We start from the raw sequence: 27,480 nt of genomic DNA, 5'->3' as shown, positions 1-27,480 counted from the left end.
TTTAGGCTGCAGACGTCGGCTGGAGGCTTGAGGCAGGTCACGGATCACCGGATCTTGGGTCAGGATCGCCGGGGAGACCTCCTCTTGGTGTTGGGCCATTCAAACTCGGCCGTGGGCATTGGCTGCAGAGTGGTGCAGATCCTTGCGGAGCTGGAGTGTGTTGGTGAACAAATCCGGTGTTCACGGGAAACAAAATCTTTGGGATTGAAGGCAGGCAGGTCCTCCGGGTTTCTTGAGGTTGCTGACTGCAGTACACACCGGGATTTCGCAGGAGCAGGTTTGAGGTGGGGACAGGTCCGTAGGGCTGGGGCCAAGTCAGTGGGCATCCTCCTCTTGTTAGGTTCGGCACAGCTGTTCCGTCCTTCTTCTTTTCTTCTTCTGGTTTCTTGTCTGAGGAAGCAAGGTTCAGGGGTGCCCCTAAATACTAGATTTAGGGGCGTTACAGGTAGGTAAAAGGTTGGGACCAATGGGTCCCTTCCCTGGGGTGGGTACACCCCCTATTATGCCACCCTCCAGTGGGAGGGGGCATATGCCTCTCCCTGGTTGGCTGGGTCTGAGAGTTGTGCTTCACCTCACCTCCCCCACGTGAGAGGTGGAGTTGGCAGAGGTGGGCACATCTCTCTTCCTCACTTATTTGTCACGCCGGTTCTCCCGCCCAAAGTGGGGGTAAGAACCTGTGGGGACCAGTTGCTGAAAGCAGCAAGTGGCTTGGGGAAGCTCACAAAGGTGGCAAGCCTTTCAAGCTTCCCCTTGGTGGACCCTGCCCATCCTGGGGGAGGATGCTTAACACCTCGTCCCAGGATGTGCATTGTTTCAGGCCCCCGAGTGCAGCAGGCTCTCGACCCAGGGGTCCAGAAACATGTCGGTGGTGGCAGCTGAAAGCAGCCACTCAGCCTGGACACTAGTGGTGGGTCATTTTTCAGGGGGCATCCCTAAGATGCCCACTGTGTGCATTTTTCATTAAATCCCACACTGGCTTCAGTGTGGGTTTAATGTGCTGAGAAGTTTGATACCAGACCTCTCAGTTTTCAGTGTAGCCACTATGGTGTTGTGGAGTTGGTAATGACAAACTCCCTGCACCATATACTCTTAATGGCAGCACTGCACTTACAATGTCTAAGAATGGCCTCAGACACTGTAGGGGCACAGGGCTCGTGCACCTGTCCCTCACCGCTGGTATAGTGCACCCTGCTAGATGGGTGACTAATCTATGCCAGGGCAGTGGGTTGTAGGCATGGCACACAGGGATGTGTGCCATGTCGACTCTTCACTTTGTTCTGCACCAAGACACGCAGCCTGCAAGGGCAGTGTGTGAGTGTAAAGGTACAGCACCTCTAAGGGTGAGAGAATAAGTGCTGCAGCCCTTAGAGACCATCCCTGGCCACGGTGCCCTGAGTACCTAAGGTCCCATTTACCAGGGTCTGATCTGTGGTCAGGGATGCCAATTGGGTTTTGGTTTCAATGCAGTTTTAGGGAAAGAACATGGACAATGAGTACCTGATTAGCAGGAGCCCAGGGCACACTTTGTCAAAGTACATCAGCAGTTCAGCAAAAAGTGGGGGCAACCGTGCACAAAGAGGGCACTTTCTCACAGCTGTCCCACGTCGGATGTCAAGAGCCAAGGGGTCAGTGTCCGACAGGGGCACCAACAAGCCTTGGCAACAGCAACCAATTTAGTCATTGAAGAAGGTGTAGTGTCGGGACCAGCAAGGTCCAAGTGACTCACCACGAGCAGGTAAGTCAGAGCAGTCCCTGAGCAAGCAGGGGAGCCCGCTGGAGCCAAAGAAGACCCTCGAGAGGACCCACAGGCCGGAGGTACAGGAGTCGCAAGAGGACCTCGAGCAGCCCACCAATGGATGAAGGCCCACGGTGCAAACGATGCGGAGCAGGCAAAGATCTTGTCTGCAGGAGGGGCTTGAGGCTGGAGCTTCTTGGAGCACGAAGATCTCTGGAGGAGAGAGTCAACAAGCCTTGGCAACGGTAAGTCAACGCATTGCACAGGGGTACTGCTCCAGCGGTTCAGTCGAGGGATACTGGCTTCAAACGTACTGTAAAGACAGTGCAGGGCTCAAGGGAGTTGCAGAATCACCACCTGTGTTGCTTAAACTTTCGGGCTCTGTAGGAGCTCAGGAACTGGAGACTGGTCAGCTTTGTTGCGGTGCCTGTAGATACCAGGATGTGACAACTTCGCTCCAAAGAAGATTCCTTCAGGTCCACAGGCCTTGTGAAGAACCTGTATGGAGCACAGGCACAGACATTGCAGAAGAACGTCAGGTCGACGAAACCAGGAGCAGCCGGAGTCTTTCCAGTTGCAGTCTCTGTTTCCAAAGTGAAGTCCAACAAAGTCCAAAGTGCACACATAGTCAAAGTTGAAGTGATTTCGGATCTAAATCTTGTCCCTCGAAGAATCTAGGGACCCACTCACAGGTAAGCCCTAAAGTACCCTAAGGAAAGGGTTGGGACGATTCAAGGGTCCCTCCCAGAGGAAGGGCTGGACAGTGGGGAGGATACTCCCATGCCCTTTGTCCAGTTTCGCGACTCTATAAATCGTAATGGCTTATGCACATACAACCCAGGAGAATGGACTCCGAAGGTTGTACTGGTATCCTGCTCATGCAGGGGCACCCTCCCATTTAAAACTGAGCATCCTGCCTTAGGGGTGACTTATAGGTTTTAAGTGTACTGACCTCCGATATAAGGAAGCTTATATATGTTGTAAGTGGTGCTAGCACCAGCTTACTCAGGCTGCAATGGCAGGCCTGTAGTCACAATTTTTGGGGGGGCCCTGGTGTACCTATGCCCTGGGTTCCTTAGTACCATATACTAGAGACTTACAAAGTTACATCAGTAGCCAATCTGGGGTGTACCTAAGCACTCACCATGTCCAATTTAGAGAAGAAACACTGAAACTTGGGTCCTGATAAGCAGGATCCCAGTCAGACTAGTCAGGAAAACATAATAACATCAGCAAAAAACGGGGGTGACCATGAAAGCAGATCCTACTTTCCTACACTTGCTGAGAGGCAGACAGAAGGATTACCTTCCTTTTCTTAATCATAATTCAAGAACCTTGAAATGAATAAGACCCAAATTTTGGCCTGTGTCTGCCCAGTGTGTAACTGAAGGTGATATCTGATTCTTAGCTCTGATGTTGCCTTTAGGCTCACCTATATAAATCTTGGTTTTGCAGCTACTCTTGCCCAAATATCATTTACCTCAACAGCTTTTAAACAGTTAAATACAGTTAGAACCTTTGCATAATCTCTGATTTTGATGGGGGTGCCGGTCAACGGATTTTAAAAGAGGACAACCTTGATTCTGATGTAACAGCGATTTCAGTTCAAACAAGGGAACATGCCCTTCTTCAGTTTTGTAGGAGACATTTGACTATGTTTAAATTCTGTGTTTTTTTACTGTGATATTCATTAATATTGTTGTCGCTCTGATCTGTCATCATATGAGATTCAGAAAAGACCAAATTGTTTGTTATTTTATTCAATGAGGAGCCAATGTTTCTGAATTATCTCTTATGATTTGGGACTATAAATAGTGTATTAAGTTCCAAAGACCGGGCTTGTGTGTTGTTTCTTTTAGTTTCTCATCTATAATAAATAATGTCAACTTTGTACACTCACTCACCTTTTTGACTCCATCAGAATTTCTGAGTAACATCCACAGGCCTTGAATTTGTCCAACATCTTTGCTTCCTCCATTGGATATTCCTGCAGATAGGACACAATGCATTTCATTCTCAACAGCTGCGAATACTGGAGCGGAGAAATTAGTATTTTTTGGGTGGAAGCTTTTAGTGAATAAGAGTTTTTTAGAATTATAGTGTGGTTTCACATTTACCGTTTACATACATTAGGTGAACATCTATGAAGATGGTGGTATCTGAATGAATATAACTGAGAACTGCTGTGTTATCCAACAGATCTGTTTTAGAGCCTTGCCATACTAAGAATAGGTCATCAATGAATTGTAGGTGTTTATTCAATCCTTTGTTCCAAGAATCATTGTTTAAGATATGTTTCTCTTCAAATTCATGCATAAATATATTTGATAGAGACTTCTAGTTACAGATTCCTTACCATTGAATATTTCCCAGGCATCTGACTGGATCCGGACGTTTTCGAGCAGTACTCCTGTGTGCTGGCAAGTGGCATCGTTTCGGCTCGGCATCAACAACGTCCAAGCTGGAAATGACATGCGTGGTACATATTTAGGTGCCACTGCAGCGTGCTAATGCTAGTTCTTTTCTTTCAGAGCCTGATAGCGCTGATCTGTGAAGAGGTACCCTCAGGCATTTTTTGACTAGATTTTTTCTTGACTGTTTTCAAAGCTTTTTTAGAGATATTTCTCTCCTTGCATGAGAGGATGTCCCCGAAGAAACCGGCTGGTTTCACACCATGTGGTTCCTGTCACAGGCAGATGTCTGTGACAGACCCACACTTGGCTTGTCTGTGGTGCTTGGAGAGAGACCACAACTCTAAAACCTGCAAGGACTGCAGCGCCATGAAAAGAGGTCTTTGACTTAGCTGTGCCTGTTGAAGTCTTCTGTTAAGGAACGGGAGCGTCAGCACTCCAGGCCTTGCACTTGGGCAGAGCCTGAGTCAGGGTCTGCTCTGTGCCTCCCTGACTTTCCTGGAGTAGGAGCACCCCTCGCCCAGCTCTAATAAGTTTATTGGGCCATGTCCCTCATATTTGGGCATCTGGCTCCTCTGGAATGCCTTTTCCCCCATTGGCTTGGGAATCACCCCCACTGTATTCTCTCTTGTGGGTTCACCCTCAGCGCCAGTCGGGCCCCATGGATCTAGTGGTGAATCTGGAACTTAGCCACTTGCAAGACTGAGACCTTCCTCTGTGCGCTCTCCAGTTCTGGTGCCCCGCAACTATGCCATTCCCATAGTAATTCCCGAGTCCGCCATGGAGCTGAACGGCATCGTCTGATGCCTGTTCAGGCACCAACCAGGACCATGTTTTTCAGATTGGAGACAATACCTTTTGCATTTTGACAGGCCTGATGAGAGAGACGAATGGAAAGGGTCTGAGGACACTGATGGATTCCAGCATCCCATAGGTGAGACTAAGGACACCTGGTAAGAGTATCTGGTTGAGGCCAGTGGCTTAGTCACCTCATCGGACACTGGCTTGGTCTCTCTTTGTACTGAGGCTACGGAGGAGGGAGCCTATTTTGATATGGTGGTGGGTAGGACTGCTGAGGTCTTGGACCTTCAGTTACCATCAGTGGCAGTCAAGACGATCGTCTTGACAATGGTGCTTCAGTCATGAATCACCTTTCAAACCCTTTTGATTAAACCCTTATTGGCTACTCGGACCTGGTCCAAGCCCTGGGACTTCTGTGCATAGGCCAATTGCCCGCCGCCATTGGCCCGCTCCTGGGGACCCCAATTTCCGTACCCAGCACCCGACCCCGGAGAGCTTTGTGTTCCAAGCCTCTATCTTTAAAGTTAACCCTAGTGCATTCCCTTCCACTTCATCGGATAAGGAATCCAAGAGAATAAATACCTTTGTCAAGAGGAAGGTCTCTTCCGCCAGCCTAGCACTGCAGTCGGTGAACACCGCATGCCTTTTTGGCTGGTATTCCCATATGATCTCGGATTTGGTTGCCCAAGTTCTGCTAGAGGAGGCCCGAGCCATACTCTCCCAAGCTACTGTTGATGGGAGAGAAGCATTAAAGTTCACCATACGATGTGGACTGGAAGCAACTGACTCAGTGGGTAGAGGAATTTCATCATCGGTGGCCCTGCTGCACCATGCCTGGCTGAGAACCACTGGCTTTTCAGGAGGTGTCCGAGCCTTTGCTTATGGACATTCCCTTTGATGGCTCTTGTCCTTTCGGAGAGAAAGCAAACTCTGCGCTGGAGTGCTTTAAGGACAGCAGAGTTACGGCAAAGTCCTTGGGCTTGTCTATGGCTCCTCGCCAACCCCAGTCTGCCTTCCTCTGCTTTCATTGTCATGGAAGGGACTTCCAACTGTGTCCATACCCTCCCAGCCACTACGACCAAAAGGCGGCTTCCCAGTCTTTTCGTGACCGAGGACACTGGTCCCATAAACCATGTGGGACAGGAAGCCAGAGGTTGGCCTGTCGCAATCCCTGCTACCCCCCTTCCCCCCTCCCCCCGGCAACCACAGTGTCCAAACCTCTTTAGTTTGCCCTCCAACCATCATGGGTATCCAGTGGGGGGCAAAATGCCATCGTCTGCACCAATGGAGGTCAGTGACATCAGATTGTTGGGTTTTACAAATCATCCAGAGGATCTACTCTATCCCCGTTCTAGTCTACCCCTACCTCAACTGGCTGTTAAAGGCAGGCTCGCCTCAGGCATTCGTCTCCCACCTCCAGACAATGGCGAACCTCCTGCACTCACTGGGGTTCACTATCAAGATGCCGAAGTCACACTTGAATCTTTCTTAGATGCTCCCTTTCATCTGAGCTGTTTTGGACACAGTGCAGTTTCGGGCGTATCCTCCAGAGTGGCGAGTCCTGGATATTCAGGAAATGGTACCTGTGAGAAGTTGGCCTGATATGTAGTGCTCACTATTCTAGTGATCACTGTGTATCATTCCAAACAACCCTTATTGATGATTGGTTGTAAGTCAACCTTATAGACCAGCTATCCTAGTAGCGTGGATACGAGCAGTCTTAGGCTAAACTCTAGAGGGCGTGTTAAGCCAGCTGTTTACCATCACATATACCCCTTGAACACCAAGTGAAAGGACACCACACAAGTTGTTATGAAAATAAAGGATATTTATTTATAACAAGACTACCCTGGCTCTTTATGAGTCAGGGAGCTAAGCACAATACAAAACTCTTAGGAAAATACTTCTGGTTGCACAATTTACACAAATGCCCGAGGGCACGAAACCATTACACTGCAAGTGGAAGGGGAGAAGTTAGAAAGTCTAAAGTTACTGATTCCGGAGTGATCCGATCAGTGGGACTAAACGAAAAAGGAACTGGACACTTGTAAAGCGAACCTGCGATGGAGCACCGAAATGCTCGAGTTACCTAGCCCAGAGGCTGCGGCGGTGGAAGGTTCGGCAAGATGTCGGAAGTCCTCGTTGTAGTCTCAGGAGCCTGAAAGAAGAGTTGCTGGCAGGCGACCAGTGTCGATGTTCAGCGAGATCCAAGCCTGGATCGGTGTTGAAGGAAACCTGAAAGCAGAGGGGACTCAGTTCTCAACCGCTAGCCAGCGATCGTGTGGGCACCAGGAGGGTACCGGCTGAAGTCACCTCGACCAGGTGAGTGGATGACGTCGGACTCGGCTGTTCCTCGGACCAGGAGGCGCGGCGGCGACCAGGATGGAGGGCGAGCTGTCCCACGAAGGTATCTGCTGTCGATGATGCTGGGCCCAGGAATGGGGCAGCGGATCTTGGCAGTGGCAAACCCACGCGGTGGAGTCAAGATGGCGTCTGGAGTGGACCAGGAGGGTCCGTGGTACTCCTCTGTTGAAGGGGAGCAAGAGCCAGTCTGGAGCAACCAGAATAGTGGTGAAACAATCGTGGTGCGTCGTGAAGAGGGCCACAAGCCGGTCGGCAAGTGGTCGAACAACGCGGTGAACAGCAAGGAGCGGAAGGGCCCCCACGCAGATCTCGTGGATGCTGGGGAGGCAGACTTCGATTCTGGAGCTGCTCAAGGTTAGGGCTTCTCAAATCCTAGGTGCACTCACTCGAGGGTCCCTCGGTGGGCGTGCTAGATAAGCGTCGTGCAGGTTCGGAAGATGGCCGGTCCCGCAAGTCTCGTCACACCTACGGCTCTCAGCTGGGCTGATGAGGGAGGTAAAAGGTCAGAGATGGCAGGGAACTCGGGTCTCGTCGAGCTGGGCAGTCTTGATCCGTAGGAGAGACTTACAGCAAACCGCAAGCGCTTAGGTGGTGCCTGCTGGTGCAGGGTGGCTACTCCTTAGCCACAAGGGAGAGTCTTCAGAAATAGTCAAGAGTTCCTTTCGTGGAAAGTAGTTCAAGATTCCGAATTATCCAATTTGGGAAGGGGACTCGCTCCTACCTTTATTCTAAGAAAAGGGGCTGGCCCGTGACTAGGTTCTACCTATGGGTGGAGCCAGGAGGGGGGTGGTTACACCCCTCTCCTTTGTCCCGCTTCGCCCCAGCTCAGGGGCTGGTGTGCCCCCGAAACTGGTTTGAGCCGGGCTATGCACAGTGAGCACCGGGGTGCCACTGGCAATCACCTTCCTTTCAGCCCTGCCTACCTGGGATACACAAACCCTGTCTGGGATGGTGCTAACACCGCCCTCGACAGGAAACCCTTTGTCCAAGCTCCCCTCGCTGGAAGGTCTCCCAGCAGCAGGAGGTCAGACTTGTGTCTGGTGGCAGCATCCATTTTGTGATGCTGAGGCTTGAGTCAACTTTAACCGGGGTTCAAGGTTACTTCCATGTCGTGCCCCTCTAAAAGGGGGGAGCGCTAACCCCGTCGCCAGAACTGGCGAGGGGTTCGTATTCCAATTCGTATGACACCTTACTCGACATGTGTAGGTGATGCGATGCCAAAGTTAGCAAATAACCGCAAGGATTATGATGCATTTAAAAGTAGTTGGCCCGCGTCACCATGGAACGGCTATTAGGACTTGGTTCCGCAAGCCGTCGACGGGCTCAGCTCGCGCCAGAGCACCGTCCCACATGATTCCCTGCACTCTGCCTTCAGGATTGATAAGGCCTGCCATAGGAGTGACTGATAGGAATCCATGTGTCCATTTTAGGGTTAGGTGTAGGAATACTACACCTACAGCAACGGGTGATTACACCACGTTGCCCCAGCTGTCGTGCAGCCAGTTGTGTCAGATTTGGGCGGCCATTCCAGGGGTGGCATAATACATGCTGCAGCCCCTGGTAGGCCCTGGGTACACCGATGCCCTGGATACCTGTGGTATGCTGAGACAGGGACTGACAAGGCGGCCCAGTTCCAATTGGTGGATGCACCTAATGTACATGTGTGTTAATTTCGAGAGAGAACAGCTAGGCTGGGGGTCTGATTGGCAGGCCCACAGCCGGGGAAAGTCGTAAACCAATGAAGCAAAAGCAAAAAATCTGGGTGATCATAGGATTGCAGACCCTACTCTCCTACAGTACCTATCTCTATCTCTATCCTGAATTTCAGTGAGGCTCACCCTGAAGCTGTTGCAACTCATGGCCTCCTGCATCCTGTTGAGAACTCATGCCCGGTGTCATATGCATGCTCTGCAGTGGGACTTTAAGTTTCAATGGGCACAGTATCAAAAGAACCTCACCGACATGGTCCAGATCTCGGAGGGAACTGCAAAAAATCTGCAATTGGGTCAGAGGCAGACTCCTCTCTCTTCCCCAACCAGATATCACAGTTGGGATGGGGCGACCATCTGGGAGAGGTGGAGATCAGAGGACCCTGGTCTCTGGTGGAATCCATACTCCACATCAAACTGCTGGAGCACCATGCGATCTGACTGGCATTGAAAGCCTTTCTACCCTCCATCAAGGGAAGGCTGGTACAAGTGTTCACGGATGACACTACTGCCATATGGTACTGCAACAACAGGGCGGGGTGGGATCTTGGACCCTTTGTCAAAAGGCCCTGCACCTCTGGAAATGGCTGGAACAGCAGGGCATATCCCTGGTGGTCCAACACCTGGTGGGCTCTCTAAACGCTAGAGCAGACAAACTCCGCCGTCAATGCCTAGCGGATTACGAATGGCATCTCCACTTGGAGGTGGTGCAAAGTCTCTTTCAACAGTGGGGAGAGCCTTGGTTAGATCATGATAGCCTCCTATCGAGAACGCACAATGTCAGCAGTTTTGCACGCTGGAGTTGCCAAGGCAGCTCTATCTCAGAGACACTTTTCATCTCGATTCGAGCTCAGGCCTCCTGTACCCCTTTCTGCCCATACTACTCCTCGCTAAAGTTCTCAAGAACATTAGGAACGACAGGGCCCAAGTCATCCTTGGGGCTCTGGACTGGGCACGGAGAGTTTGGTATCCCAGGCTACTGAGCATGGCCATCGATCCTCCAATCAGGCTGCCCCTTCAGGAGAATCTTCTGTTGCAGCAGCAGGGGAGGGTTCTCCAACCAAACCTGCCCTCTCTTCTCCTCCTTGCGTAGAGATTGAGCGGTGACACTAGACAGCCTTTCTACCTTCTTCCCGAAGTCTGTAATGTCATCTTGGCAGCTAGGCAACCCTCCACAAGAGGTATATGCCTGCCGTTGGAATTGATTTGTGGCATGGTTTGCAGGAAAAGACATTGTTCCCCTTTCTGCCCCTCTTTCTAAAGTCTTAATCTTCATTCTTTCCCTTGCCTTGCAGGGCCTTGCTCTGGGCACTCTTAAGGGCTATCTATCTGCTCTTTCTACCTTTTTGCAACTGCCTGACCAACCCTCATTGTTCAAGTCCCTTAGTGTACATAGGTTCTTAAAAGGTCTTGTCCATCTCTTTCTCCCTTCAGCATTTATCATGCCTCAGTGGAACCTTAATCTGGTTTTGATTATTTTTATGTGTGCTTCTTTCGAGCCTCTCCATAATTGTCCCACCAGGCTTCTAAAAATAAAAACAGCCTTTCTTGTAGCAATAACATCTGCTTCTCGAGTGAGTTGGCTGTAGGCCTTGTTATCCAAGCCACTTTACCTCTCAGTCTACCCTGACAAACTGGTGCGTTGCACGAGGGCTTCCGTTCTACCAAAAGTGGTCACCCCATTTTATGTAGGCCAAAAAACCACCCTGCCTACGTGGTCACCCCATTTTATGTAGGCCAAAAAATCACCCTGCCTACGTTTTACGCTCCTCCACACCCCTCTAAAGAAGATTCCACTGTTTGGGCCCAAAAAGAGCATTGTCATTCTACCTTGACCACACACAATAGTTCCTGGTGGATGACCAACTCTTCGTGGGGTATGTTGGTGTGAAGAAGGATTGGACCTTGCAGAAACGGACTATCTCTAGATGGGTCGTACTCTGCATCAAATTCTGCTACCCACTTGTGGACTGGCCTAGACGGAGGATAGACTGGCTTGAGACAGTGAATAGGTTCAGGACTTTGTTTTTATTTTGCAAGTCGAAAGGAAAAGTAATGAAGTCCACAGTCTGTCCGATCGAGTCCCCTCTAATCGTGCTACAGGCTTTTGGTCCCCATGCACTGGTGTCTCCTTTCCCGTGTTCTCAATATTCCAGCCTCCCAGGTCAAAAGGCTTCAGATGTCCCTCAAATGCAAAAAAAAAAGAAATAGCTATCAGATCGGAGGGTGAACTGATACTGTATACCTTTCACCGTCTCCCTGTGAAAAGTGGTTGTGTGTGCTCTTCTTTTTCCTCTGATTCTACACTCTCCCATGCAGGGTGCTCTCCACTCGTATAGCGTGCTCTTATGTCGTGCCTTTTCTCTCCCCTTTTAGCTCACCTTCCCAAACCTCGACACTTCGGAGGTCTCTGTATTCCCCCTCACCACCTCCGTATCATGGCTTTTCCAGCCCACAAGAATTGCCTAGGGCTGCAACCCTCCTGGAGTCACTGTGTCTGCCTACTTTTCTGGTCGGCGTAACTTCTCGGTGTCAGCTGTTCTTGGGTCGGCTGCTCTTAAAGGACCTGCTTCTACAGGGTCTCTGTCAGTTTTGGATTCTCGGCATCTCCTTCCTCTGTTTCCTCGTCCGCGTTCTCCTGCCGCTTCCGTCCGTCTGACTCTGACGCCTCTCCTCCACATAACGCTACCTTATATCACCATTTGTCCCATCCTGTAGGGAACGTGATGACATCAGCAGTGAAGACTAGACTGCAGCTACAGTCTGTTCCGGCCTCGACTTCCCCATGAAGAGGAGAAGGAAGAGCCACCACAGGACTACAGCGCTGGCCAAAAAGCAACCTCCTGAATGTTTGCGAGCTCATTCCACCATAGCTTAAGCTGTGACCACCTCGTTAGCTTGCGGAATTCCAGTCCTGGACATCTGCCATGCAGCAACATGGGCTTCCCTACACACTTTCACCAAACATTACTATCTTTACAGGTCCGTAGAGATGGGCACTTTACCTGTTCAGTCCTGCAGCACTTCCTTCTGTGAAATTGATCCGCTGACCCACCTCCGGGGAGGAATTGCTTGGGTATCTATTCAAAGTGAAGGAATCTGTGGCTAGAAGTCTCTATCAGATGAGCAAGTTACTTACCTTCTGTAACGCCTTATCTGGTAGAGACTATAGCTAGTCACAGATTCCTTACTGACCCACCGATCCTCCCCGCTCTGCGAACAGATTTCTAGAGATAGGGCATTTACATATGCAATAAGAACATCTTCATAAAATCAATCATACATAGCACGCCTTATTATAAACTCAGTATTTGAAAAACCGGCTACTGAGTAGTAGACAAATCATCATTTAAAAATCTAGCTCTAGTGAAAAACTTGGTACATGCTGATCGTGAAGGTGATTGGAAGCTGCATGTGAAGCCTGTTGAGTAACTGATTACAGTGTTTCACAAATACGATTGCATATACTACTTGAGGTATGGGTTCTGGTATTTGGAAAGAGTGAAGAAGCTAGAGGTGGAAAAACCATACCTCTACAGAAAAGTTTTCCAAAGACATTTTGAGGTGAAAGACAGAGAGAAAAGGTTCAATGCTGTGGCTCCAGATATGAAACTGCAACAGACAATCCAAAGATCACAGAAAGGCTCTAAGGTACTTGTTGGTCAGACATGTAAAAGCGAATATGTTGCTCAATGGCAGCTCATTTACCATGCAGTCCTTTCTATTTGCAATGTTTTCAGAGAGATGTAAAATACTAAATTGATGGACCCTCTTAAAACTGTTCCTCACCACAAACTTGTGAGAAAGAGAGGATAACCTTTTAATAAACATGTTGACAGCCTTTTCATTTCATGCAGCAGCAAGGAAGCACCCTTTGAAATGACTGCACCTGTGCGACAACTCATCTTTGTGACCAAACAATATGTGGATAACAATATAAAGACACATCTTCTAGATGTCCTGAAACATGGATCAAAACTATGCGCAGAATTGAAGCAGGAAAAAGTTGTATTGAGAAAGAAAAAGCTGTTTGACATAATTACTAAAGCTAAACTTCCATGCTTTAATTGCCATAGTAAGAGTTTTGTCTAACCATCCACTGCAAGACAAGTTACAAAAAAACAACTTTTGCAAGCACATAGAGAAATGGATGTAGCAAAAGAAAGGGGTGAATTTCTCAACGACATTCTGTTGCCTGATCTTCTACCAACAAACGCATTATTTGATGGCGATGCAACCAAACCAGGGAAGGTCAATCAATGGTAAAGAGCTTGAAAAAACCTTTCATCTGAATAATTTCAATTCGAAGAGGTGTCCTCATTGAAAACTGCTATTGTTGTGGTCTATATGTCCCAATTGCGAATGGTCAAGATTTCATCCTTGAGAGTCAGACAAATGTCTACAAATGGAAAAATTGACCTTGCATGCCTGAAAACTTCGACACTTATACCTGTGCAACTTGATAAATTCTGGTCATCAACATCGAACAAGATGAACTTGGAGATGCTATCTTACCAAAACATTGCTGATGCTTCTTGTGAACACAGAATTTCTAAATGATTGTCAATGAGGAGTTGGTGCCTGCAAAGATATATTCAAAAAGTACAGGCCATATTGTTTAAGATCTTAGTAGCAAATTGGATGAAACTGACCTTCGTGTTGTGCCCGATGTTGAGGGGGCTGTTCAAAATGGTTTCAATCGAATCATTGTACTGTCAAAGGACACTGATTGTATGATTGTTCTACTTCAATTTGTTGCGATGCTCATAAGTCAAGGATTGTCAGAGTTATGGATATGTTATGGAACAGGCGAAAAAGACACTTAATCCCGCTTCATATTCTGTACAAGAAACTTGACCCAGAGATGCCCAGTGTTCTTATCAGGGCAAATATTCTTACGGGTGATGCACTTTGAGCAAAATTGAAAGAAAGCTTGGAGCTTTAACTGCTGAACCTGTGAAGTTTCTAGAAATTTTGGAAAAAGGTTGAAGGGTTGCTCTGAGGAGTTCTTTTCTGTCTCTATACGTCTATTTGACCCCCAAACCCGATGTTTAGTCGCCAAAATGAAGTATATAGGTCTCATGGTTCCTGAAATATTTCATCATCACTGCAACACATCCGCCATTTTTAATAATGTCGTCCAGAAAAATTAGTCCCAGATCAGCAATATCTACCCAAGCAAAATTACTTATCTAATGAGCCAAAAACACAAATCAAAAAGGAAAATCTCTGGCCAGCTATTTTTTTCAGGGGTATATCAGGGGACCAGGCTTAACATGCAGCTCTAGCTGTTTTGCTGGTTCATGGTAATGGCAGGAGGGCAGTTTCACAGATATACCCAATCTAGAAAACATAAATAATTTCAATTCAGAACCATTAAAATGTGCTTTAAATGGAGACCAAGGTGGCAATCTATCGAAGACAGACTGGTAGACGATAGTGGGGTGGCCACATTAGTGTCAAGCGCTAGGTTTAAATTGATTCAATACAGCATATAACACTGCACCTATCTCGCTCTCAAATAATCCCATAGAGTATTTCCATGGTATCGAATTTATGTCCAAGTATCTCTAGTAAAATGCTAATTTAATACACATGCTGTGGTCTTGTGCCTCTGTCAAGTTTTACTGGGTTGAAATATCACTGAACAATTTAAATATTACTGACAATTGATGAGTAGCCTGATTACTTGTATTCCCTGAATCTGTCTGTTCGGTGTGGCAGTAAGAGCCCAGAATAAATCGGTGTGGAGATTCATTGATGTAGCTCTAATACTGATGAACACACAGACAGCACTGCTTTGAAAATCAATTGCTGAAGTACAGATCTTACAGTGGAAAAAACATATCAAATGTGCAGAGGCTGAGAGCACAGTCATGACTGGTCACCGGAAAGCCAGTGTGATGGACCCATAGATACCAGTATGGGACACAATACTTCTAAAACCGACAGAACAGAAAAAGACAACAGACCCCATTTAATATATAGCAGATACAGCAAGAATACAACCAGGTTTATAGTACATTCACAGCAGGTATAATGCCTATGTGACAAAATACAGATTAATACAAGGGAAAGCTATATGTAGTACCGAAAATGAATGCACAAGTATGTGTAACTTTAAGTGCTATTATGTATAATGACCTCAAGATTGACTGAACATCCTCTTAGAATAAACACAGTACCGAGTCCTGTCAAAATCTGATAATGTTGTTCATTATTCCTTCTCAAAGTAAAACCATGACATATGTATATGAAGTAAAAAAGTCTTATTAGGGTCATTACGATGGTGGGCAGACTTGAGTCCGCCCCCCATCGTGGTGGTGCTTGGGACCGCTTGCCGCAATGTGAAAAATGCATGTAGTGCATTTCCCTGCACTACATGGCAGGCAGCACGCGGTGCCTGCCACTTAGTGCAGGGAAATGTGCACCACAACCTCCACCCAACACAAGGGTGGCCCACAACATGCCCCCGAAGCAATCCCGGCCATGGAAAGGCTGGCTGTGACCAGTATTGTAATTTGGCACCGCCACCATTTTACAGATGCTGACTGCTCTGCCAGGCAATCGATACGATTGTCTGTGGTGGATCCGTGGCAGGCAGTCTTTGCGCCCGCCACGGTCGCGGTCCTATTTCCTAACCCCCCCATCCTAATTTGGTGGGGGTAAAATTGCTGTCCGATGGCGGAGGGCCCGCCACCGCACGGCTGACAGTGGTGGGCCTTCCGCCATCGTAATGACCCCCTTAGTAACAAAGATTCTCTGTTGTTGATTAAGAGCTAGTTTTGTTATGTTTTTAAAAATACTTTGTAAGCAAGTCCTGGTATACTCTTTCCGACTCTGGCAAGTGCATGCATGGGCAAGATTACCAATTCTGGGCTAAAGGAACAGACAAATAATGACCCACGCAATATTCTTTAACTAAAGATAATGTTTATTGGCACGTAGAAATTCCAGATCCTGTCGGACCTAATTATTTATTTATTGTTGTTGAGTTATGGCATACTTTTGCCATACGTGCACACACGCAAGGAATACACACTGTAATTTTTAACTGCTTTATTTTTAGCCAGTTTTAGTTCAGAATAAATTAAACAAAATAATTGCAGAAATCAATACCATTGTAAGAGCAGTGTAAGCTAGAAATCGAATTATTATAAAAATTGGCAACATGTTGTATGCTGTGCATTTTTTAGAATCTGCATAAGCCTAATCTTAAGAGCAGGGGAAGGAGTGATGGGCTCTATGTAAGTGCGCATGAATGTTTGACTGGCCATCTGGAGCCGGCCAAACATTCATGCACACTTTGCATGTTCTCCATTCAGGCTGCATTACAGCCTGCATGGAGAACATGCCCAGCCTCCCATTCCCTGGCTAAGCGCCAAACCACAGCACTCAGACCAATAACTCTGCAGCGTTGTGATTGGCTGTTGAGAGGCTGGGAGGTGGGTGCTTCCTGCTTCCTTTGCAAAGAAGAAGCCAGGAAGAGGACGCGGGAGAGGCGGTGGTGGCCTGCCAGCAGGCTGGCCGGCAGGTAAGTGTTTTTGTTTTTTGTTTTTATGTGAAACCCCCTTCTACCCCCTCTTCTGTCCTCCCCGCCCCAGTGCTTCTTCCCGGGAGCAGCCACGCCTGCTTCAGTTTTCACTGCTGTCTGCAAAACAAGGCTAAGTTATGAGACAAACAGAAGCAGATGGGAATGTTTGGCTGACCTCAGAGCCTCTTTGCTCTGCTAGCTGGAATGTTGTTGTCTGTCGGACATATTATGCACCACTCTTACGCAAACCCCTTCCCATTTTGCATGCCTTTTTTTTAGGTTTTCTACAAACATTGCTTTAAATGAGAATGCACGTGCCATAAAGCAAAACTCAGGTTGCAAGTGCACCTCGTTCGCATGAGAACAGCGCGAAAACACCTTGAAAAGGGAAGAGATACACAATTTGTAAGCTTCCTGGCACTAAGCTAGTCATTTGTAAATCCTTGCTTAGTAGTGCCAAGCATGCAAGTTGGGATGAATATGTCAGAAGCGAGTGTGCAGTGCAGCTGCGTGTAACATGGACACAAATGTAAGAAGCAAAATGGCCGCGAATGAATCAGCATGGCGTCCGCGTTTATGGTGATTAAAAACACGTTTTTTCTCAGTCCCTTACGTATAAGTCCCCTTGCTTAGAGGAACGTGAGAAGTTATTAACTATCATTCTGCGTTTATTCTGAGGAAAACTGTGTGATCATTATGTAAGGTGAGAGGAATAACGTGAGAATTCCCTTGTACACTCGTGAAAATCTGAAGTTATTCTGCTTTCTCCTAAGTACCATCTATTCAAATGAATACATAAATACATAGCATACTATCAAAGTATGTTGCATGTAATGCACATTGTGTTTAGTAATGAAAATAAAGGCATCAGTTGTTGCAAATTTATAATGACTTTTATGGCCTAAACAAATGCAGAGATGGGGGACCTTTTAAGACATAATGGGCGCAATATATGACAGCTTGTTTTGTGCTATCCGGCCTTTGGGTGATTTGAGTCATTAGTTCTGGGTGAAGATGACAGTTATGCACGGGTGCTGTCTAGTTTCCATGGGATCTGCATATGGGCCACCAGCTAGCTGTCGTTAGGTGACATATGGGGACGTATTACATAAAGTGCTCTGGGGATGCAACAGGCATTTGCGCCCACGCTGTATAATAGACGCGGGCACAGAGACAAAGAAGCCCTCAGGAGATGCACGGAGAGTGCACCATCTAAAAGATGGTGACTGTCATTGCACCCCCTGATGGCAGCCCTCTGGAATGGGGAAAGGGGGTCCCATGGACTCCCCAGACATCCCCTTGCAGGCAGGTGCAGTCAGTCACTGCACCTGTGTGCCAGGGGATCTCTAGTTCCCCTCAAAATTGGAGGCGGGTTACCGCCTGCATAGTGAAAACACGGAGTGGCTGTAAAATGCGCTACCCCAAGGGCAGAACGAGTTTGCGGCTGCGCTGGGGGCAGCGCATTCATGGTAATAGGGCGCATTTTCACAGTTTGCGCCCGGCACACCTTTTTAAAGGTGCACCCGGCACAAACAATGAAAATGCGCAGTTACCATAATAAGACTGATGGTGTTCAAGCTGCAATCTATTGATGATTTCAGCTGCTATTCTTAGATACGCTTAAAGAAGAAAGATGACAGGATTGTTTAGTGGCTAATGATTTTAACCTCTTGAGTGCCCATGACGAGATGGTATCGTCATGGGCCGCGGTTGCGCTGTGCCCATGACGAGACTATCTCGTCATGAGTCCCGCCCGTTAATGAAACGCCCGGCACAGGGCGTGGAAAGGGCAGGGCACTCAAGGGGTTAACAAGGCCGAAAATAGATCAAATATGCAACTCTTCTCTTAGCCTTTTAAGGAGAAAGAGGAAGTCAACTGTATCAAAGAGTATGAGTGGAAGGAGTTGGCTTTGCTACACTTCTCGAAAGGATGGATTCACATATCCCAAGCAGTGTAGGTTTGGTGCCCTGTACAGGTCTACAACCGGGTTGGTGCTTGTTGTAGCCATACACCTCCACAGCTTTATGGGTGTAAACGGGTACTTTATTAGGAGCGCTAGAGATAACGTTGGTGATCCCTCTCCAGCCAGCAGACAACTGACTGGTAAGGAACGCAGCTATGCCATGGGGCATAGCAACACTGGAACTAAAGCCGTAGAATGTGACACTTAAAGAACAAGGTACCATAACATGAAAACTCATGTGAGAATACAACAGTGCTTCACCCACACCTGTGATTTCTCAATCAAGTTTTTGTAGTATTTGTAGCTGTGTTCTCAGCCCCCTTGCTAGTCAGGAGAGGTAAGTTTAAGATGTGTGGAGGTTTGGCAGGGATCTCTGTATTGCAGTAAAGTGGTTTAATAGCGGCATTATCCACCACATGTTGAAAACAACCTGGAAAGATGTATTAAAGCTCAAAGCGAGGTCTGCAACAAGTGAGTTCATCAAATGAACTGAAATGTAAATTACGAATTGACAGGTGGATGGCCTCCTGGAGTTATCTGTCAAATTCCAGTAATTGTGGCCTTTTTTTGGGAATGGGTTTTCCTCCTCATAGTAAGGGATAAACGGAAACTAATGTAAACTTCGCCAAAATGTCGCACTTTGTTTAATTTAAGGGGTTGCCTCGTGGGACCCTTCCAAGACTGCCTGAGAAATCTTTTAAATATGCAGTTTTCATTTTTAGCAAATGTGGTTTTGCCATGTATTTCTGCTAATGGTTAATGGAGGAAAAATTATGGTTTGAGAGATTTCTTGGGGAAGAATACAGCAGCAAGTTTATTTTAAAGCAAAAGTAAAATATAACATTTTTATTATAACTATTTGAAAACACTAACGTGACTTTCCCCTCGATCCCCAGAGTTTTGAAAATTCAAGCATGCTTTATTTCTTTAAAATGTTTTATCCATGGATTTCGATTTCTTTGTAAAAATAAAAAAAGCTCTACAACTCAAATACAATGATTGATTAATAAAAGTATATGATTTCACAGTCCATTGTCTCAGTTTTTGTCTTAGTGCAAAAATCATTCTGTGTTAGTGGTTGGAGAAAAATCTGTGTGCTCTATTCTGTCTCTCAAAAACATTTTCCCTATTTTCTGCACTTGTGCAAAGCGGCTGTGATATGCCCCTTTCTGTTTTTGCAATTAGAACTCATGTTAACTCATATGTTTCCTACCCTGGCGTCTTAGATTACTTTTATGCATTATCACCATGGTTTATTCAAATATATTAATTGTTTTCAAAATATTTGGTTGCCCTAAGACCTGCAAGTGCTTAAAAGGTCTTTCCCAAAGCTTCAGCGCTAGACCTCATTACTAGATGTCCCTTTCAATACTGATCCAACTGTAAATTTTGCTGTCAGCATTGATTAATGAAATAGGTCTGTACGAGGAAGTTAAAACAGGAGGTTTGTCTTTTTTAAGAAATACTGTGATTATTGATTTCTTCCAAGACGGAGGGGGCAATCCCTTTTGAGTACTCAAACATGTTGCCAGCAATTCATCTTTGAGAGCAGAGAAAAAAGTTCTAAAAAATTCCAAGGGGATCGCATCCGGGCCCACCGCCTTACCTACCGCCAAGGGTAGCATTGCTGCCTCCATTTCCTCGATAGAAATATCGGCCTCTACCTCTTCTTTTTGTTCAGGTGTTAGTTTTAGGATCTCATTATCTCCCCAGAACCCTACAAATTTGCCTTCTATATCAGTAACATCTTCATTTAGGTACAGCTGAGTATAAAAATTATTAAAGATCTCCAAAACTTTCGCAGGTTCTGAATGAATTTGCCCGAGTTCATCCTGGATTGAATTCACCCTCCTAGCAACCTCCTTCTGCCTTAGTCTTTTAGCAAGTAGCCGGCCCGAGTTTTCTCCGACCTCATATAAGTCTGAACGATGAACCGCAACTTGGGTCGCTAATTTGGTAGCGAAGTTTTGATAGACCCTCATTTTTTGAACAGCTAGATCTTTTGCTATCTGATCACAATTCTGAGTAGTAGTAATTTACTCCAAAGTCCTAGCTGTTCGTCTGTCGAGTATTATTTCCACCCTTGTTTCACCACTTCAGCATGGGTTCATCCCTGGCCGCGATACGACTGATCACATTCGCCGTGTGATAGCATTGATGGACTGGGCAGAAGCTACAAAGACCTCTATTGGAATCATCCTGTTGGATGCCGAGAAGGCATTCGACAGGGTGTCGTGGCCTTTTCTTTGGGAGGTACTGCGTGTGAAGGGATTTGGACCGGGTATACTCCACGCTATCAAGTCACTGTATGAATTACCTACTGCGTGTATACGCTTGTCGGGTATAGAGTCAGAATCTTTTATAATTAGCTGCGGAATGCGGCAAGGCTGTCCCAGCTCACCTTTATTATTTACCTTATACATTGATTTCTTTTTGTCTAAATTAAATCAGTCTAATGACATTAAACCTGTGGAAGTGGGTGACATTAAGTATAGAGCTTTGGCATATGCAGACGATATTGTTATTCTCACCACTGATATTCCTTCTGCTCTATCAACAACTGAAGACCCTGCCTTGCAGTATGGGTTAATGTCTGGCTATAAACTAAACCTAACTAAAACTCAGATTTTATGTGTGGGGGTAACCCTCCGGACGGAATCTCCACCCTCTCGGAAGCTACCTACTTGGGAATCAAGTTGTGCTCACCCGTCAATAAAATTCCTGAAATTAACTTGAACCCAGTATTAGATGAGTTAAGGTTACTTTAGAGAGAATAAACAATCTTCATCTGTCACTGCATGGAAGGTCAAATATTTTAAAGATGCTGGTGCTGCCCAAACTTTTATACTTGTTTAGAACCATTCCACTTGAATTCCCAATTATATACTTTAAAAGGCTTCATAACATTAGCTCTAGATTTTTATGGGACCATAAAAGGCACAGAAGGGCATACAAAAAGATGGTGCTCCCTAGAACTCTGGGAGGCTGGGGGATTCCGTATTTTTTGTTTTATTACTGGGCGACAGCGTTGAAATTCATGTCTCCTCTGGTTGTTGGAGAAAGGGCTAAGCTGTTGCCCTGCCACAGTCCATCAATCTACGAATTTGGATTGGGTGAAAAGGCAAATAGCTGGTTGGTAAAATTTGTTGAACCCAGCTATTATAAAAAAAAACAAGTTTAAAATTTACAAGGCTACCTTTGCTATCTGGAGGCGAGTTAAGCGGCATCTAGGTCTTCCGAAAATAAATGCCTATATCCCTTTTGAGGCTGTAGGTATACTTCCTCCAATTTTTCGAGACTACACTATTACTAGGTGGACGCAGAAGGGGATCTCCCGCTTAGGAGATCTCTGTCTAGATGGCCAATTTTTATCTTTTACAGAGCTAAAACTACAATTCGGTTTATCAAAACATGATTTCTTTAAATACTTGCAAATCCGTAGCTTTTGTAATAAATTAGTTCCAGGTGGTATGCACCAATTTAGAAAAATTCCCTTAATAGAACAGTTGGGGAAAAGTATGCCTATTGGTTTTTTCTATTCTATTTTGATAAAGCTATTGCCAGATGACTTACAGTATTTTTCAGGAAAAGTGGGAAAGGAAGTTAAATATAGAAAGAATTGTGTTAAATACTTCTATTGCCTTGGCAAATGAAATACTAATGACTGGTAGGATGCGTGCACAACATTATATGGCTATTTATGATTTATATTGTACACCGGGTAAGATCGCTAAATGGGGTACAGGAGCAGGAACTAAATGCAATAGGTGTGGTACTCCAGCTGCAGACGCTGTCCACATTTTCTACTCCTGTTCAAAATTGGTGGATCTCCTATCTTCAATTCAATCCTTTTTGGCAGTAGTAGTGGGATCTCCAGTATGCATTACTGGGGAGATGGTATTGTTAGGAATGAAAACAGAAGCTGAATTTCTGTTCTTTCTCTCTTTTCCTCAACTGGGTACTTGGGGAGGGAGGGGGTGGAACTTTGGGGAGTTAGGTTTCCTATAAAACAAGTTTGATGATCCATGACGCGGAGGATGCTTGAATGGACAATTCCTCTCTCAGTGAACTGTAGACACCGGACTGAATGGTTCCATGTATTGCCCATTGGGGATCGCCAGGGCATGGTTTTTCGGGCCTGCTTCGCCTCCTCTTTCGCACTACTGTACCCCTACATTAGCGCCTGTTGTTATTGGTAAAGCTTGCCTCTTCCACTTCCGTGTCCGGGGGGGGAGAGTTCTTTGATCATTATTTGCCAGTCCATTCCGTTGTATCAAAGATGTCATGGCTTGCTCTTTCTTTTTGTTGCTAATAAATACAATTTTGACAAAAAACAGAAGCTGAAGCGCAAATAAGACCGAAGTCTATAATTTCCTTTCTGTTTATCTGTATGGCGATCCTGTGCGCTTGTATTACGAAAGATTGAATCTCCCCAGATCCTCCGTCATTTTTTGTTTGGAGGGCCAGACTTCTGGCGATGTTTAATATGGAATCTGCAATTTATAAGACAAAGGGATTTAGAAAGAGAGCAAAGGGGATAAAAATATGGGCGCCAATTGCAGAATGGATTGAAGAGTCTGTAAGATAGGGTATATTGTGTGTTACAATCTTCTTTGATTAATACTCAATACTGGGGTCTGCTTTATTGCTATTTCTATTTGTGTTTCGAGGGTCTGTGGCTCCTGTTTTGCTTTTTTTTTTTTTGTGTACCACTCTGCCCTGTCAATTCACCTTATATGATTTATATGTTGGTTCTGGTCGCCACCTTTACTATGTTGTAAGATTTTGAAATGTGATTGTTCCTTGCATAAAATCTTCAACAACAAAAAAAATCAATGCTGATCCAACTGATTGAAGCCTTCACAAAGCTGTAGTACCTCAAGTTGTTACAAGTTGTATCTCACAAGTCGGATCAAACTGCTTCAAATGTCCTTCGCAAAGTTACAGGGGTGTGGTTTAACATATTTACCCATGCACTTTTGCTTACGATGAGTTTTACGATGATGGGTCAACATTGCAACTTTATGGTTTAATTCTTTTTATTAAGCGTTGCAATAGAAAGGTACTCAATATTAGGGTCACGCAGGGCCCAGCTGAGATGAAAGGTAACATAACAGTTACGAAATGAACAATCAGCTCCCACCCCCCACCCATCTCCCGGAAAAGTGAAAGGAGGAAAGGAAAAAGGAGAAGAGAAACCGCCCCCCACCCGTCCACGGTCCAAGTTGGTGAGAACGCCCTGAGCCAGGTGATGTGGCAGGCCTAGATTTTGGGACCCCTAGGGGGCTGTTTCTGGTACTGTGAGGCAAAGGAGACGTAAATATCTCGGGCAGGACAACTCCCGAAATTCTTGTGCGAGCAATGTGGGGAAGGTCGTTGAAGGAGGAACCTTTCCCAGCCAGAACAAGAGAGATCTTTTCCATTCCTAGGATCTGCCAGAGTCTCTGATACCAACCCGTGTGTGTGGGAATGCGGGGAGTATTCCAGTGAATCAGAATGTTTTGGACGGCCGTGCCCAAAGCTATGGCTATCTGTTTCCCTCGTCTAGATTTGAGGGGGTAAGTGATGGGGTTGGGCACTCCTAAGAGGATGTATGCAGGTAGTCTAGGATGTTTCGTGTCAATATGCTTGTCTATTTCGTCCAATACGTGAAAATCTTGATTACTATGGACGACTTGTGATAACTTAGTGTAGAGAGGTACTAACAGGCACTGGTAAATGCATTTTTTTACACCATATTTATAGCAAACAGTTTTTGACTGGCAGTACACATGTGTACCACTACATATATAAATGCGGCCTGTGACTGGATTGTGCTGATCCATTACCCTATGCTGTGTGTTGAGGTAGGAAGAAGCAAAATGTCAATGTCAATTGAGCAAACCAGGAGATAAAGAAATTTCACAAAATGCCTTTTTATTCTTATATATGCCTGTATTTTTACTATGAAGTTTTTCTGGAGTTGGGCAAGATATTCACAAACCTGCAATACCATAAGTTGTTATTAGATGCAGTGGCGGCAGACACAATGAAGAGGTGGTGAGTGCATGACGGGGGAGCACAGGTGGGGGAGCACGCAGGGGTGGTTAATAATTTAAAAAAACACTTACCTGGAGGTGCGGCCACCTCCCGCTTTGCGGCTCCGTGTTTTCTTCCTGGTCCCAGGCTCCCAGCTTATACTGGGACAGACTCCCTGTGCAATCCCCACGCTGCTCTCATGGTATGAGAGCAGCGCAAGGATTGGTGTGAGCAGGCTGAAAAGACGCTCCGCTCAGATCAGGGAGTCTGTGGGGTATCTCCAGCCCGGCTGTTCAATGCAGCTGGGCTGGAGAAACCTAAGTAAGTGCGCACTCCTCCCATGCCTCGTCCCGCCCCTCCCTGATTGCGCTGGCTCAGAACCGGCAAATGAAAAATAAAATTATTTAGTTAATCATTTTATTTTTCAGCTGCTGGCTCGCCATTGTGGAGGAGCCACCTCTGATTAGATGCCCTCTCGACTCAGATGTAAAAGCCTGAGAAGTCATTCATAATGCTGCAGTACTTAAGGGGGTTATGTAGTGTCCCTCTCTAGTCAGATCTGACTGCTTTAAGTCTTCACCAAGCTGCACTGCCTCAATTAGTCTCTAGATGTGCCCCCTAAGTCAGATGCAAGCGCTTCAAATGTCCTTCATATAAGTAAGGGGGTGTTACTTCTAAATAAAATGTGCATAATCACATTTGCTATTTTAAGGATTTGTACTTGTTTTCCCTGGGTTAAATAAGTATGGCAAATGGGGTTTTCCAACGAGTCAATATTTCAGATTTCAATTAATTTTTTGATTTTTATAGAAGTGATAACCCCCTACTATACATTACTACTAGGATTTACTGGTTAATCCAAGTGCCTTGACACATCTACTCATGGTACAGAGAAAAGGTGGGTGGTGTGGCTTTTAGCTGGGTGTATGCATGTTTATATTTAAAAGGTTTCCTCTAAGTGCATGGTAGCAGTGAAAGATGCTGAACAATGTAGTCTAAAGGCTCAGAGATGTGTTAAGCATTTGGCAATATAATTCCCTCATATAGTTTGAAGATTGTATGGTTGAGCAAATGTACAACTTATTTTAGTGAGTTATAATTGCAACTCTAATTTGTTTTCTTTTTTTCCTAGACAAAAGCTAACGATTGGATGCTACCAGCTTGGTGTCTTAGAGCAGACGATGAAGTCTGTCAACGAATCGATTTGTTCGGAAGCTAAAGGCAGGGGCTGGATGTGATACGAATCCTCGGCCGGAAAGCGTGGTCGGTGGTTAGCCCTTCACACAGTGTCTCTTTCCACCTGGAAGCATCAACAATGATGGCACACCGGTTCTCCCTGTCCACACAGACCCCGAACAGGCCTGCACTCTGTTCTACAAAAGAAGCGCTTGACAGTATAGTGGCTGATGTTTTTATTTTGTTAAAAATGAATGCCACAAAAGCTACGCTTCTGCCCACTAGTCCTTTTTTGCCCGGTGGGAGGGGACAGACATGCCAGTATTAACTTGCTAAACAAACTTCACCACGAAAGGCCGTTTTATACCTTCTGTGGCTCCATTGCACCTCGCCTATTCTGACAACCGATACTGTGGTAAATTCTGTCTTTTCAGAGGCAGTTGTGTGCTCAATAATTATAGTACATGTCTGACAAAGAAATGTCATCTATGTGCTCTTGGCAGTCGGAGCTGATTACAGAGCAAAATAGCGTATGCTGATTTGTCTCCCGTTTGTTAAAATGTCACTATTTTGTAATGGAAACACCTTGCATATTTTTAAAACTGTACTATTGTTCTGTACTAAACCATCAGGACCCTTTCAATACACACACAGACACGCATCTGTGTATATATGTGTGTGTGTTTGTGTGTGGAACAGGTGTATAGTAGTGTATAGTTTTTTAAAGGGGAACTTCCATGTTTTCCTTCTTATTCAGCTTGCCCTGTGTATCTAATGCATTGTAAATGGCTGAGAATGTGTAATATAATTCTAATTTATTGCAAAGTACGTGCAAATAAACTACAAAGGGTTCTGTTTTCAGTGCCTTCTCTAAGCACACTTGAGTTTTCACTTATTATGAATCTTCCTGTGTATGTGTGTCCTAAAACAATGTCACCATAACTTCAAGCCAGAATATGGTTTTTGGTATATTGGAAATCAGTTACATACAGGGGCTAAATCATTTGCACCCCTTTCCGATTTAGACTGATTTAGCCTTCCTTTGCCAGTTCCTGCCAAACTGAGATACCTCAAAGTCAAGTAATAAGAAAAATCCTGTTACAGGTATGTCCACCACCCCTTTCTCCAGAAACAGGGGGTACTCTTACTGCAGGCAGGTATGCTCAGAAAGTTTATGTAGGTTCAGTGTGGCAACTAGTACCTGGCCTCTGTGACACCCAGTGGCTCCTCCTCCCTTAGCCCTGTCATCTTCTGCTAGAGACTCCAAATTTGTGCGCAGCCCATGGAATTTTATCTGCGCTCTCACATTTGTGAGCCATTGTATCTCGTTAAACAACGTGCTTTCATACACAGCGTTTATTTCCTCTTCTTTTGCTGTGGAAAAGTGGTATCAATGGGTACTTATGCTAACCACAGAGTATTCTGAAGCAGATTTACACCCTCTGTACTTTCCTGAGAAGCGCGTCCTAAATATGAGCCGGCCAGTTCACGTTCTTGTTGGTCACCTAACAGGTTTCTTCGCCTGGTATCCCATTTCTGGATTTACATGCTTCATAGTCCTCATGGATTTGTATCTCTGAAGCAGACAAGCTAGTAGAAATTTCTTACGAGTCCTCTTGTTTTTGCAACCTTCACCCAACAGATCTCTGCTGCTGTTGCAGGCAGGACACGCTCTCTCCTAACGCTTTTTTTTTTATAGCACACATTTGCAATGCAGTAGGTCTCGCATTTGCAAGAGTTTAAGCTATTGGCATTGTAAATGACAATG

The 27,480-nt window shown here is 45.7% G+C and overlaps 1 protein-coding gene across 5 annotated transcripts in view; it reads left to right on the top strand.

Annotated features, from left to right (window-relative positions):
• The window catches only part of SWT1 (SWT1 RNA endoribonuclease homolog), a 976,200-nt gene extending 949,611 nt beyond the window's left edge, over positions 1–26,589 (top strand). For all 5 annotated transcript variants that reach the window (XM_085601694.1, XM_085601692.1, XM_085601689.1 and 2 more), the window contains one exon: positions 25,669–26,589. In XM_085601694.1, coding sequence (XP_085457820.1) covers positions 25,669–25,774 — 106 coding nt within the window. In that variant the 3' untranslated portion in view covers positions 25,775–26,589. The remainder of the gene's footprint in view (positions 1–25,668) is intronic.
• The last annotated feature ends 891 nt before the right edge of the window (positions 26,590–27,480 follow it).

The sequence above is a fragment of the Triturus cristatus genome, chromosome 4_2 (genome assembly GCF_964204655.1).
Source record: "Triturus cristatus chromosome 4_2, aTriCri1.1, whole genome shotgun sequence".
Lineage (NCBI taxonomy): Eukaryota > Metazoa > Chordata > Amphibia > Caudata > Salamandridae > Triturus > Triturus cristatus.
The sequence above is the reverse complement of the archived record's forward strand: the minus strand, read 5'-3'. Positions and strand labels throughout refer to the sequence as shown.